The sequence below is a fragment of the Chaetodon auriga genome, chromosome 17 (assembly GCF_051107435.1).
Source record: "Chaetodon auriga isolate fChaAug3 chromosome 17, fChaAug3.hap1, whole genome shotgun sequence".
In the NCBI taxonomy this organism is placed as follows: Eukaryota; Metazoa; Chordata; class Actinopteri; order Chaetodontiformes; family Chaetodontidae; genus Chaetodon; species Chaetodon auriga.
This window is the reverse complement of record NC_135090.1, coordinates 3,026,542-3,040,409: the sequence shown is the minus strand read 5'-3', so window position 1 is coordinate 3,040,409 and position 13,868 is coordinate 3,026,542. Positions and strand designations below refer to the sequence as shown.

Below are 13,868 nucleotides of genomic sequence, written 5' to 3'. Positions count from 1 at the left end.
GTTGTGTTTGGCAAGTTTGGTCTGTCAGCTGGATGTAGCATCAAAAACTAAACGTTGTCTCACCTGCTATGGGCTTGTATCCAAAAAGAACCTGACAACAATATTTTCATTGGCAATGTACATTCTGTCACAGATTGATGTATGTTCAGGAAAGAGATTTGATCCACACTTTAATGCAGTAGCTACTAAACGACCACTATGGCTTGACACTGAGGGCCAAAGTTCCTTAAGATGCAGTACCACTGCATAGCCACTAGCTGAGGACGCCAGAAAACTCTGATGGTCGTTTACTTATTATCTGTTAAATTCCAGTGAGTGCAAATGATTTACAGTGTGTAGGATTTCTGGTTCCTCAGTTTACATAGTTTTCGCTCCAATGCTCCTGTCAGTAAAACTCAATTTTGCACAAGAAGTTTGTTGAGGATTCTGACTAAAGAACTATGCTCTGTCATTTCAGTCAATACCACACATGAACTAAAGGCTGATGCCACAGAAAAGTTAATCACAAAAGTCAGTAGGATACATTGCCTGGAACCATGAATGTCTCTATAGAAAGTTGTACCAATCCATCCAGTAGATGTTAAGATATTTCACTGGTAAGAAGAACTTTCACCTGCTGGTCTGTTTAAGAAAAATCAAGGGGATCACCACAGTAATCTGGCTTCCTCCTTTCACAACTACAAGTGTGATTCCAAAAAAGTTGGGATGCTGTGTAAAACATAAATGAAAGAGAATGTTGTAAATCGTTAATCCTTTCTCAGCTGAAAAAAGTACAAAGACAAAACATTTTAACAGCTGTGTATTTACACATCCAGCAGTTACAGAACAACATTATCATTCATTCTTATTTCTGACCTCCTGGCAAATTTAAGCCCAATATTCACTCTCTTGGGCTGCATTGGGCCCTTGGAGGATGGTGAACTTAGACCCTCAATGGCTGATCTTCGTAATGTAGCCAGTGTTCAGTCGCTTCACTGTCTGAGCCACCTGCTACCACCAGCCAATCTGCTCCCAAAACTGCCCTTACACACCCAGCCTTAGCAAGGTCCTTGATGTTATCAAAGCAATTTGGCCCTGCTTTAATCATTGGAAAAATTGAGCAGCCCCCCTCCCCTTCCCTTGTACTTTGGAACCAGACAAAATCCAATCACTCATAAGAGAGGTTATTGATTGATGTAATCTTATTGGAGGTGAGGTGGTGGAGGGGACATGATTGATTGCTTTTGTCTGCTACACGTGTCGCTCTCAGTTGGCGATTTGTGTCCACTTTCATCTGGTATTTAATCTCTGTGCAAAATTCTCAGTTCCCCTCCTCCCCTCGGGTGTCACCCCAGAACCTGTCCTCGCCAAGCAAGGCTGATGGCCCACAGTTCTAAGCTGGCTTCGTTTGATCTCATCCACCTCTTCAAAATTGCTGTCACATTTCTGTCTGGGTCTCATATGGTGAAGAGGAAGCACCATTACTCAAGGAACCACAAAGATCCGCCATTCATCCACAAAGCGTGCAGCAATATTCAGTGACGTATCACCACAACTAAATTAAATCAAACTGATGAGGACATGTATGACACAATTTTAAATTGAGCCTAAATGTGAAGTCTTTAGACTTGAAAATGTAGCAAGATAATTCAAGTGAAGTGAACCATGTCAAAGCAGAGGACAGCAACAAATCTTACTGATTTCCTAATGTACTTGATTACTTTTATGAGTCGATTTCAAAAAGAGTAGTTAGAACTCGAAGCATACTGATTTCTTCACAAATGTTTGTGGTTTTTGTGTTGTAGTGTCAGAGAATAACCTTATCAATCAGAACAGTCTGTATTTAATTCATATCTAGACCAAGATATGATGCCACATAACAGAATTTTACTCATTAAGTCTCTTGATCAGTGGGAAATGATCAGTGCAAAGCATGCTGTGTTTTGTAAACAGTTGAGAAACCAGCTCAAAAGCAATTAAAGCAAGCCTACACAACTTCTGAAAGGCAGCAGTAACCCTGACCCACCCTTGTCACTATAGCTACATGTGTCAATTAGGAGATGATGGTAAATGCTAAAATGCAGCAAAGCAGTAGTGCAAGTTGAGAAGAGATACAAGTCAGCAAAACTGATGATTCCAGTTAAGCTTGCTAAATCACTGAACATAAGCTACTGCTCATGAGACCTTGTGTAAGGTTCAGTAAAGGTTCACCTGAAGTGCTTGTTGGATAGTCAACAGTGTAATCCTCTCATTCCACGCCTTTCCGATGATGGAAAAAGCCAAGTCTGAAAGTCCTGTAGTAAAGAATGTAGACCTGCTCCATATGAACAGTATCATAAGATACAGGGCTATAAAAATGGTATAAAAATGAAATCAAATTCAATTGAAAATCAATCAGCTCACTTCCGAGGAAAGGTACAAGAGAGTAGACAGGGTCTGAGCTTTTCTCTCAAACTCTCACAATTTCTGTCATTCATATTTACGCCACAGTGAAACACCATAAATGGTAAATGGACTGTATTTGTATAGCGCTTTTCTAGTCTGACGGCCATTCAAAGCACTTTTTTGTAAAAGTCTGCATTCATCCATTCACACGCATTCGGATGGTGGCTAAACCTCCTCATGAAGAGCATTACCCATTCAAACACACTCACACAACAGCATCGGGGCTATTTTGGGGTTCAGTATCATGCCCAAAGACGCTGCATGTGGACTGCTGAGGCCAGAGATCGAGCCACCGACCTTCTGATAGGTGGACGGCTTTTGAGCCACACCTTGAATGACTATCAAAGAGCGTGTATGTTAACTCCACTTTGAAGGATTATCACATCTTGTCCCTCTCTATGATGACAGGCATAAAAACACTTTTCCTTCAGACATGTTTGGCAACAGGTCATAATGAAAAGTTTGTTTCAAGCATACCCCAGCCTTAACACTGACCCACCTTTGTCACTGCGGCCAAATGTAACAATCACGCGGTAATGGTAAATGCTGTAACAAGTCTTAAGACAGCAAACTGATTTTGTAATGTCTGTTATACAGCAATAAGGACAGAAGGTTTGACAACATTAGCAACCACAAGCTGCTGCTTTTGTTCTTTTGAATTCAGCTTTTTTATTTATGACATAGCCTTGCTTCAAGTGTTAATATCAGTGAATAACTGTTGTTTACTTTAGGGTGTAATCATTTAGTCTATTTTGATTAGCTTCTCTGTGGTTGAACCCCTTGAGGAGCAGCTATTTAGATAGGCATCAGCTCCCATGTTCTCCTTTCCTTATCAAAACCAAACCAGATGACAAAAACAATGACAAAAATCAAAAACACAGAAATGAGGCACTGAGCTAAATAACCTTAATGATGAGACACAGGACCTGTAGGGTTATTGATGTTGCTTCCCAACTGCTTTGTATCCACAGTCACGGGTCCATGTATTGACAGTGGGTTTGTGGCCTCGAAAACTTCCTTTCTCTCCACCAGCTCTGGTGTCTGAGCCCAAGTGACTGAAACAAGGCAGTGAATTTATCACAAGTGGGCAATGCAATTATCTTGGGAGTGTCCACGTGACAGAAATCAATATGACACAAAGCGCTCAGCCATTGACTCTCATCCATGACAAAGTGTGCCGGTGTCTTTCCATAGAAAGGAGTGGATTATTGGACTTTGTGAGCCTCCTACTTTTTTGATTTACTGTTGGGTCACTGCAACATTATAAAAGAGCCATTGTTTTACAAGAGAGGGAAGTAATGAATGGACTGCTGAAGTCACACCTATGGAGAAAGCCAAGTGAGAGGGGCTGCTTTTATTAGCTCATCTGAACACAACTTATTCACAGCTGGGATGGAAAGGAAGGGGAGTGATCTCTACCGCTCTCACTAGGTGCTTTTAATGTGTCTGAGGTTTTTCATATTTTCCAGCAGGGGGCCCCAGTGAACTGGGCACAACCCTGGAGAAGAGTGGATTTCAGCAGCAGGTCTCTGCCATCACTTCTGTGGGACAAACTGGCGCCTTGTGGCGTCTGACCAGGCCAGCAAGTCTACTAGCTACGTAAATTCTACTAGAGATACAAACAGCTTGTAGTACACTACAACTTCATTAAAACAAGACCATGACGAGGTAATCAATAGATATAAGGCACCCGAAGAGCTTTGTGGTTTGTATACGGTGTGTAATGATTAAAAAATGGGTTAGGAGGCACCACAGTGCAGTTATAAGAAGAGAAGATGGAAAGCAGCCGAGGAGGAGGAGGAGAGGGGAGAGCGTGTACCTCAGGAAACATTTGAGAGCACCCACACTGTGGAGGAATCAGTGGGATAAAGAGACAGGGGAAGAAGTTGAGGAGTAATAGATTTTAGCTGCTTGGCCGCACTTCCCACTCAGCCCCAGTCTGAGCTCTTGTGTTTTCTGTTTTAATAGGGGGAAAAAAGGTGAAGTCAGCAAAAACAAAATGCCGCCATTAAATCATCTCCCCGGATCCAGTGTCAGAGCAGTAATGGGAAACGCACTCATCATCAGAAAGGTTACTGCTTTCCAGAACCTCCCTGCTAGCTTTTCTCTCTCTTTATCTCTCGGCCCCTCCCCTTCCTGTGCCTCCTGGCCTCAGTCTCATCCAATAACCAGAAACCAGCTGTAGCCGAGCTGATCTCCTGTTTGCTTACTGCTGTTCGGTCCCAAAAGACCCTAGGGTCAAGAATGAGGGATTGGGGCAGCTACAGTTCGCTACGGTGAGTTGGTTCCATCTCATGGAGATGCCACCATGTTGAAAACCAACATGTCTCTCTTTCTATCTGTCTCCCACAATTGTCTAAAGAACAAAGGGGCAGCCTTTTTCTTCACCAATATTTCCGAAATCCACCTGCAGGCAAAGTGCCTTTTGTTGCAATATGTTAAAAATTTCACCTTTGCTTTCTACATCACTGGGGACAGCAGTATCAGCTCCATTTGTTAGAAACTGACAAAATACTGACAATTTGACAAAAAAAAAAAAAAAAGAGTTAAACAAAGGAACAACTTAATCGTCTGATGGATGCCACAAAAAATTTCTGAAAGCTCCACAAAATTCCAATAAGTGGATTTTGTGCTCAATATTTTTGTCAAATACTAATTCCAAGGCTCAACAGCTCAACTACTTCAATGAAATCTGATGTGGATGACATTGGTTCCAGTGACCCTCCTTACCTTTACCCTTATGCCAGCATCAAGCTCCATCAAGGCTAGAGCCAGACTAAGAAATATTAGTTAACGATAGATGTATAGCCCAAAAAAATGAAAATAAAAACAGAAAAAAACCTGCAAAAAATGCAAAACACAACTGAAGCCTTGTCAAGAGTGGGCCACAGCAACAGGCACCAATATAACCCATGCCCTCAAACCAAAGCCATGTTGGCCAATCAGAAGCCTTAAAAAAGCTTTTAACGGTCCTCAATATAGTAGGATTCGTAAATTTGCATCCGGGTCTTATCAAAAACCAGGAACATTGGCGGTGGGGTCTGTCATGCCATGTGTCATGTGACTTCCGTAGAGCATTCTGTCACCTCTGTCACCTCAATAACAATGGAAGAGTAATGATGGATTTAAGTGTAAACATGAAAAAATTCCCGTTAGCAAGGTTAGCGCCAGCACTATTTTGGCCACACACACCATTGCACAAAAAAGGTAACAGCACACACACTCCTCTCCAGAGGATGAACCATTTTTCTGGACACTGCATGACAATGTTGTGTAGCACCAACCTCAGAACAAGATGTCAAATTTAAACTTACATATCTCATTAACTGACATTAAGTGACAAATTGCAATGAAATTTGCTGAGCATATAAAACTCCTGAGGTGATGAACCCTTTGTGTTCTCTTTAAAGGCCCCGTTTTTGACTTTCGTTTTAATAAGAATCATCATCGCTTCATTGGTGGTCTCTGGGTAGTCAGCTTCTGGGTCTTATGCTCAAAATGATTTTTAAGGGGTCTTTTTCAGACGTGAGAATTTTTTTCTGTGTGCTTAGGCATGAAAATAGATAAAAGCAAAGGTCAAGATGTTTGCAATCAGCCACTACAATACTGTGTACAAACAGTTCTCAATTTTTTCTCAAGTCTACGCTGATCAAACCTTGTCAGTTACTGCAGTAAGAGACTCTAGCAGATCAGTCTTGACTGTACCGCGCTGAGAAGCAACATTTCGTCTGAGCCCCCCCCCAACAAGAAGGCCACTTCCCAGGTGATAAATCACAGATGACAGAGGGCATTACACGCACAAACGGACCGCCGCTGCCGCACCTTTAGAACAATTAATTAGCTGGCTGACACTCATTTATCACTGCAGCAATAAGGTGAAAAAGTCAAGAGTTTATTAAAGCTCTGCTTAATTTTCAAGAGCAATAGGCCAGAGGCTGAGACACTTCACATACACAACAGCAGCAACATTCACATTCTTACTTCATACGGTATCACAGTAATACAGTATACAGTACACAATTAATCAGAAATATTCCCTTAATAGCATGTCTGTAAAGAAATGTTTGGCAATTAACAGAAAATATGGTAGTCACTTTAAGACTACATCACAAATCAGTTGAACTCTGTTCACAACACAAGCATATGATATTTAATCAAGTATGTAGGCACGAAAAGGAAAGACATGTATGTTTGGCCTCTTCAATAAATACTGTACACATCGTCACACTACATAGCTACCTGGCATTCAAATTCCACGAGACCACATCACTTATGTTCAGTTTTAAATTACTGTACAGATCTGAATAAATAGATATAGTCATGCATTGTAGAACTGACACGCAGCCTTTGAGACTTTGAGTATGCGAAGTGAGAAAGGACTGGTCAAGAGTCAGCAAGTCATTCTGCAGTGAGATCTCATCTCCAAAGACAAACCCAGTGTGGTGTTGTTTCTGGACACACTCCAGAGTGACAAAAAGCAGTAAACTGCATGGGTTTCACTGCTCCCAAAAGCATGCATATAGGGCCCTCGGTAGGCAACAGAGTGACATACGAGGGCAGAATGTGACACTTGTCATGAGCCCTGACAGAGCAGCAAGCAGCTGTTGTTTTGACAGCATTGACTATGGGCCACCAGGGACACGGAGACAAAGCTGGGCTTCTTTCTGAGGACGTGTCAGTTTAACTGTCACTTGAAGATATGCAGACAGAGGAAGACTTCTAAATGCCTTAAGACACGAGAGACAATTTGACTAATATTTAAGTACTATTACCGCTAACTACTCTAGTTGGTTTCTACTACAGACGCTTCATGGTAGCATTACTTAACTGCTACACTTGATACACAAGAAACAGCTGGCTTTTCTATACACAACACTAACTTTTCTTAATTCTGGTCCTCAATTTACTTAGAAAACACAACACAACACTCAAGTCTGGGAAATCCAAGTGCATCTGCAATGAACCGAATTCACAGCGAAATGCTCATGGCGATTGGGCGGCAGATGGCTTTGATTGATAATACTGACTGGTACTGATGAGAAGTCGTATGTGGAGGTCAACAGTGCAGAATACCAGCCTAGTACCAATGACAAAAAAAATATTGATCTGAAAGAATTCACATACTTGCTAGATTCAGGTGAGCCCCAAGAGGCATTGAGAGGAAGTATTCGTCCTTAGTCAGACGGTGCAAACATCAACTGAGTGCAGCAGTTTTCTGCCTTTAATAGCACTTTGAGCTTTTTGCTGTGCTTCCACACTGCGAGCAACACGATCAACAAGCTGAGTGTGTTCCCCTCATTTCCTACAGAGGGAAGCTCAGTTACCATGTGAGCACTCACGAAGCTTGGAGGCTTTGCACAAACTTATTAAACTGAACAGCCAGATCTGAGATCCCATGGGTGTTTGAGCAATCTAGAAACCTGCTTCTTGATGGAAAACAGTGCATTCTTCAGTGGTCTTAATGTGTCAATAGTGGGTATACTGTCAGCAAAAAACTGACTGTCCTGTCATATTGAACCGACTTCCACTTTATAGCTGATAGATCCCTCCCTGTCTAACATCATATTTCAAAAGGGAATACATCATATTAGTAATGACACCATTTCATGGAATCTTTAAAGATACCAGCACACATTATCTCACAAATTAAATATGGAATAGGTATCTATCAACTGGCTCGATGGTGAGCTCTTCGGTCATTCTCTACTTATTTGTGTTTAATGCTACCTAAGTGGCACAATAGAAATTATTTGTCAAAATGGTTTGATACATGAACTGTATAAATACATAACTTGTTCTTACTTGGTCAAAACTTTGCAGATGCAGACAATTGCATTGATGCAAGTGGAGCCACCATTGGTCACTAAAATAGTTAACCAAGAGTGTAAAAGCTTCCAATATTAACCAAAAAAAATTTAGTCTCCAACAACATTTCAGCATTTATGCTCCAAGTTTTAGATTTAGACGGTTCCGCTCAATTTTCGTTGGACAGTTGTTGGTCCAGTTTGGATCAGAGGTGGTTGCGGGGCAGCGTGACGGTGTCATTCTTCAGCCTGACTCGAGCACCATTCTTCAAACGCCTCAATTTGCCACTCTCTGTCTCTAAGCCAACGGTCATCTGTCCCGAGTTTTTATGGGAGGTGAGGTGGCTGCCCCGGCTCTCACAACCTGTGCAATGCAAAGATAGAAAGAGTCAGGGCAGCACACCTCACACCCCGACCAGCAACCCTTACAACTTAAACACTGTCTCAAGAGCATGACAAATAAAACACAAACACTTTGGTATACAAGTGTTGAGCTCTTTCCTTCATCTATTTCCACGATACTGCTCTTGCCATGGATATTGTATCATTTAAAAAAAAAAAAAAGAAAAAAGAAAAAGGAGATTTTACTGCATAGATGTCAATGAAACAGTACAAAGTTTCTTGATGCTTCTTGTCTGAAAAGAAGTGCAAAAGAAATACATCAAAAAGCTAAATTTCTGAATAAAACCCAGTATTCAAATCCTAAAGTCAAATCTTCACATTTTTGGGGGAGTTTTTGTTTGAAAATGACATTATCAAAATAGCTAGCGGTTTATTTTCTGCTGACTAATTATTTAAGCTCTGGAAGTATTACAACTGTGAAACATCTGTACAGAAGTGCTGAGTGTCATTGACCATAGTTGGGAAAAAAAAACAAAAAAATAAAAAAAATAAAAGCAGCAAGGCTGAGGCAGGTGGGATGAAGCGGGGAGTGACCGTTGTATTGCTTGCCAAAATCAGCAGAGTGTTGTTGTAGCAATGGAATTAGTTCTGTAGAATGTACATTACTCTGAATTTATCAGGACAACAGGTAAAGATGGAGGAAGATAAGAAACGGAGGCAGATGAGGGAGATATCCTGTTAAAATGATAAAACATAATTCAAAACATGAAATTTTGAATAAAACCGTTTTCAAGGCTTCCTTCCTCTATTTGAGAATTTACGTTACGTAGTAAGCGATTGTTAGAATATAAAGAGATGGGGAATAGCGTCGTGCTAAATGGATAGCGCTGAATTGTTTCAACAAAACAATTCAAACACTCATGAACTGGTTCGAGTCTAAAAGAGCCAATGACGGGTTTGGAGGGACAATACGAGAATGGAGAAAAATTTTATGCAAGAGATTTATCACATGACAATGTGCTGACATGGTGCCTGCTGTGATCTAGTTTTTTATTTTCTCACAGAATTCCAATGTCAAAGAAGAATCCTAGTTATTAGATAGCTGACACCTGGAATCCCAAGAAGGAGCAGAATAAATTGTGCTATTCATTACACCTTAATGAACTGTGCAAATGTATGTGGCAGGTCAATATAGGGGGCCTATGGAGAAGGTACCCTGAGCCCCCTCATTCTGCAGAGCCCAGGCGGCCAGAGCCTAATGAAGACTGAACTTTAATCATCAGGAGGATATGGCTGCCTCATGAGACCAACAGACACACTCACACACACGCACACGCACACACACACACACACACACACACACACACACACACACACACACACAGACGCACATGCATGCACACACACACGCCTAATAAGCCCTCCCCCTGCTATCTCTCTGGAACACACACACACACACACACACACACACACACACACACACAGACACACATGCACGCGCATGTACACGCACGCACACACACACGCACGCACGCACGCACGCACGCACACATATTCCCTCACCTCACGAGGTTTTCGTTGTCTCCCGGTCCTTTGCAGGTTGTACATTCAGTCCTTGTGTCGTCTGCTTTGGGTTTTTTCTGCATTGCAGACTGGCGTTGTCGGCGTTCCCGTGGCAGTGGTTCCTATGGAAACACGGCTGATTAGAATTGAGAGCTGTATGGGCACATTACTAAAAAGTAATGAAATGCTAAACTGGGGAGAGATGAGAAGTACACTAGAGCAGTATTTCTTGAATATAATTAATGAAAGTGACTGTTAGGATTAGCCTGATTTCGATTCTTCAGTGGAATTTCTGGACTCAAAGCATGGATGCATATAGTGTTTTATGTAATTACTGAATCTTTCAGATTATTTTATTATTATATTTTATTATGTGATCTGTCTCCTGGAAATTAGCGTACTTTGGCATGAGGTGCAAACAAATTCCGTAACAACAGCAAAGGACCTTGTGAAGATGGTGGTGGTGGTGATGGTGAAGATGGGAACAAAGGTCTCCCTATCTGGGGAAATTTCTTCTGGTTTGATGAAACACAACTGAACTGTTTGGCCAAAATGATCATCGTTATGTTTGGAGGAAAAAGGGGGAGTTTGCAGGTTGAAGAACTCAACCCCAACCAAAAAGCACAGCGGTGGTAGCATCATGTTGTTGGGTGATTTGAGCAGGAGGAACAGGTGCACTTCACAAAATAGATGGCATCATGAGGAAGAAAAATTATGTGGATACACTGACACAACATCTCAAGACATCAGCCAGGAAGGTCACCAATGGACTTCCAAAGACAACAACTCCAAGCACACTTCCAAAGTGGTGGTAAAATGGTTTAAGGACAATGAAGTCAAGGTGTTGGAGTGGCCATCACAAAGTCCTGACCAATCCAAGGAGGCTTACAAACCTGACTTAGTGGCACCAGTTCTGTCAAGAGGAATGACCCAAAATTCCACCAACTTGTGAGAAGCTTCGGGAAGGCTAACCCTGACTTAAACAATTAAAAGATGATGCTACAAAATACTAAAGTAAGTCTATGTAAACTTCTGACCCACTGAGAAAGTGATGAAAGAAATTAAAGTTGAAATAAATCATTCTCTCGACTATTATTCTGACATTTCACATTCTTTAAGTCATGACTGACCTAAACAGGCAACGTTTACTTGGATTTAATGTCAGGTATTGTGGAAAAACTGAATTTAAATGTAAAATTTTGTGAATTTTACTGGTTAAGGTCAAAGGTTTCATCCACTGTCTCCTGTGCTTCCAGAAGTTAATACATGGTTCATTTGCAAATGATTGCATTCTGTTTTATTTACTTTTTATTGAGGCTTATTAATTATTGTTACATTTTTTGGTACCTTTTAAGGCATCCATGCTACAGCATAGTCATTGTCACCAAAAATAGTTCCAGCACGTAACTTCCCCCAAAACCACAAATTGTCAGTTTAAGTCCATTCAAAGCTAGGTTAAAAACCTCCTGGCTCCACTTTTGACTCTTGGAAAGAGGGCAAAATTCACAAAATGAACTTCTTTCTGCTGCAGCCAATCAGTAGTGGGATGATTAGTGAGCCTATTGACATAAATTAACCAAGTTTCTTAACTATTCAGCAAGTAAAAATTCTTAACTACTGTGTATAGCTTCATCCTGAATGCAAAAAGTTGCTTGCTTTTCTCCATCAATGTAACACTTTGCATTTTGGCTGCTGGTTGGAAAAAGTAAACAACTGGAAGACATCACTTTGAATTCTGGAAATTACACTAAATCAGTGATTCCCAACTGGTGAACTGGCAAACTGGCCTTGGCCTGGTCACAAAAAAAAAAAAAAAGAAGAAAAAAATCCTGTGCTTTTATTTTGAAGAGTATTTTTTTATGCAGCGGAGTGCTGTCTATTTGTGTCACGGCTTGTCATTAAGGGGTGATGGTGAATCCCAAAGCCAGACCAGTTGAGAACCACTGCACTAAATGTTCTGAATGACTAAATGAAGCCAGATAATAAAGGATTAATGCATGAATCAAAGAAAACAAAGGTGTAAATAAATAAATCAAGTGAGTGTTTTTTCGCTTCGAACTTTATTCTAGCCAGCATGGACAAGCCACCCGCATTCTACAATTTTTATATTGAAATCCATACTGTGAGGCAGGTTAGCAGCTCTGTAGAGCAGGTTGAGGCAGGTTTCTTTTTCAATTTTATGTTGTGATGAGTACATGTCTCCCACACAACACTGACTTCTGTATTATATAAAAAACTCTGGTTATAAAAACGCATGTTGTTAAGATGTAAGGCAGCAAGATAATAAGTTGGTGTATGACAAATTACCGGATTACTGAAGTAAGTAAAGGTGGTCAAAAAAAAGCAAATATCAGTGGTAAGAGCAGGGCTGAGCTGGTCCATACACAGCTTGAATACAGTATATCTGTAGCATGTTAGTTTGAACAACAGCAACACTTTTCTGTTGCAGAATTAAGTGACAAACCTCGATTTTATCTTCTCTGTCTTCACAGATGGGAACTCTCTTCCTCTTCTGCCCTCTGGTTCTCTGTGAAAAACAAACATTTAACTTTTAAGCAGTGCTCAGAAACACAGCACACTAAGTCTGAAGTGAAATTCTTTTTTTCATTCCACTTTTTTCTGAGTGAGTCTTGAAATCAGAGCATGGCTGTAATTTCCTGCCTTTACGGGTTCAGTCTGAGTCACTGAGTGAAATCTCTGTAAACAGTGTTCACTGATGAGGTGCCAAAATCCATATCACAGAGTCTCTGAGTTGATCAAAATGTTGATATTCTCATTGTGGTTGACTTCAATTACTAGAATGCACTCACACCATTAAGCTTGATGAGCAGAAAATATGGGCCCACCATGTGTTTTGGTGAGAAACACTAACTGGAAACATAGCTTGTGTTTGTTTACAAGGGAGGACAGGGCACCTTTAAAGGCCATGAAAACCTACCTTCTGAATCAGCTTCTAAGTGGAGTGGATCCAGCACAAACACAATTTTCTACCAATGTTTGAACAGTTTGGGTTATTTCACATGAGAAATTTCTGCATTTTTGTTTTTGTCCTTGTTTTTCTTACTTGTTTAAAATGGGGCAGGGGTCTGTTGGAAAAACATGATGTGACGAATTTCCCTGTACCAATCAGAGTTTAGGACTATCTGAATCAGACTCTGGAGTCGGTTAGCGTGTTGCTGAGATTATGATTGTTAAAACTCTTTTGTGTGATAAGCATATAATGTCATATAGAAATAATTGAGATTTGAAGCAAAGTGCAAGAGTTGAACATCAAACAGTCATTTGCAGATCATTCTCTAACAATGGAACTAAATGCAGCCTTTAAAGACAGACTGAGTAGGATGTGTCAGTTGTGGTTTGTAAACACAAGATTCAAAGTTGATCCCTCATCCCCAAATTTCGTAGCTTCCTCTTGGAAACAGGCTTACAATCTGGCACCTGGTGGCTATGTTTTTATAGATTCCCAACTTCAATCTCTGCGTGCTGCCATTGCTGGGGGTTACACACCAACTGCCTGAAGGTTGACGCCCACAAACGTCCCGAACACAGCAAAATAAGAAAATAAAGACAGAAGGCAGGGTCTCTGCAGATACCGACACACACTAGTGGGTCATGAGTGATGACTGACAGGGATTATGTCCGCATGGGTCCATACATCGCCTGTACAGCCTGACTCACAGCACCTCCCAATACCACTTGCAATGCTAGTCACGCAGTGGCAATAAACATGACAGC

General features: G+C 41.0%; 1 protein-coding gene across 5 annotated transcripts in view; it reads right to left on the bottom strand.

The window, feature by feature from the left end:
* Nucleotides 1-13,868, bottom strand: part of phf14 (PHD finger protein 14) — an 84,796-nt gene that overhangs the window by 24,914 nt on the left and 46,014 nt on the right. For 3 of the 5 annotated variants that reach the window (XM_076754197.1, XM_076754199.1, XM_076754198.1), the window contains exons 15-16: nucleotides 12,598-12,660; nucleotides 10,134-10,255 (exon numbers count right to left, since the gene is read on the bottom strand). In XM_076754197.1, the coding sequence (XP_076610312.1) occupies nucleotides 10,134-10,255; nucleotides 12,598-12,660 (185 nt within the window). Of the gene's footprint in view, nucleotides 1-6,295; nucleotides 8,593-10,133; nucleotides 10,256-12,597; nucleotides 12,661-13,868 lie in introns of those variants that run through there. The other 2 variants (XM_076754200.1, XM_076754201.1) reach the window with 1 other exon arrangement.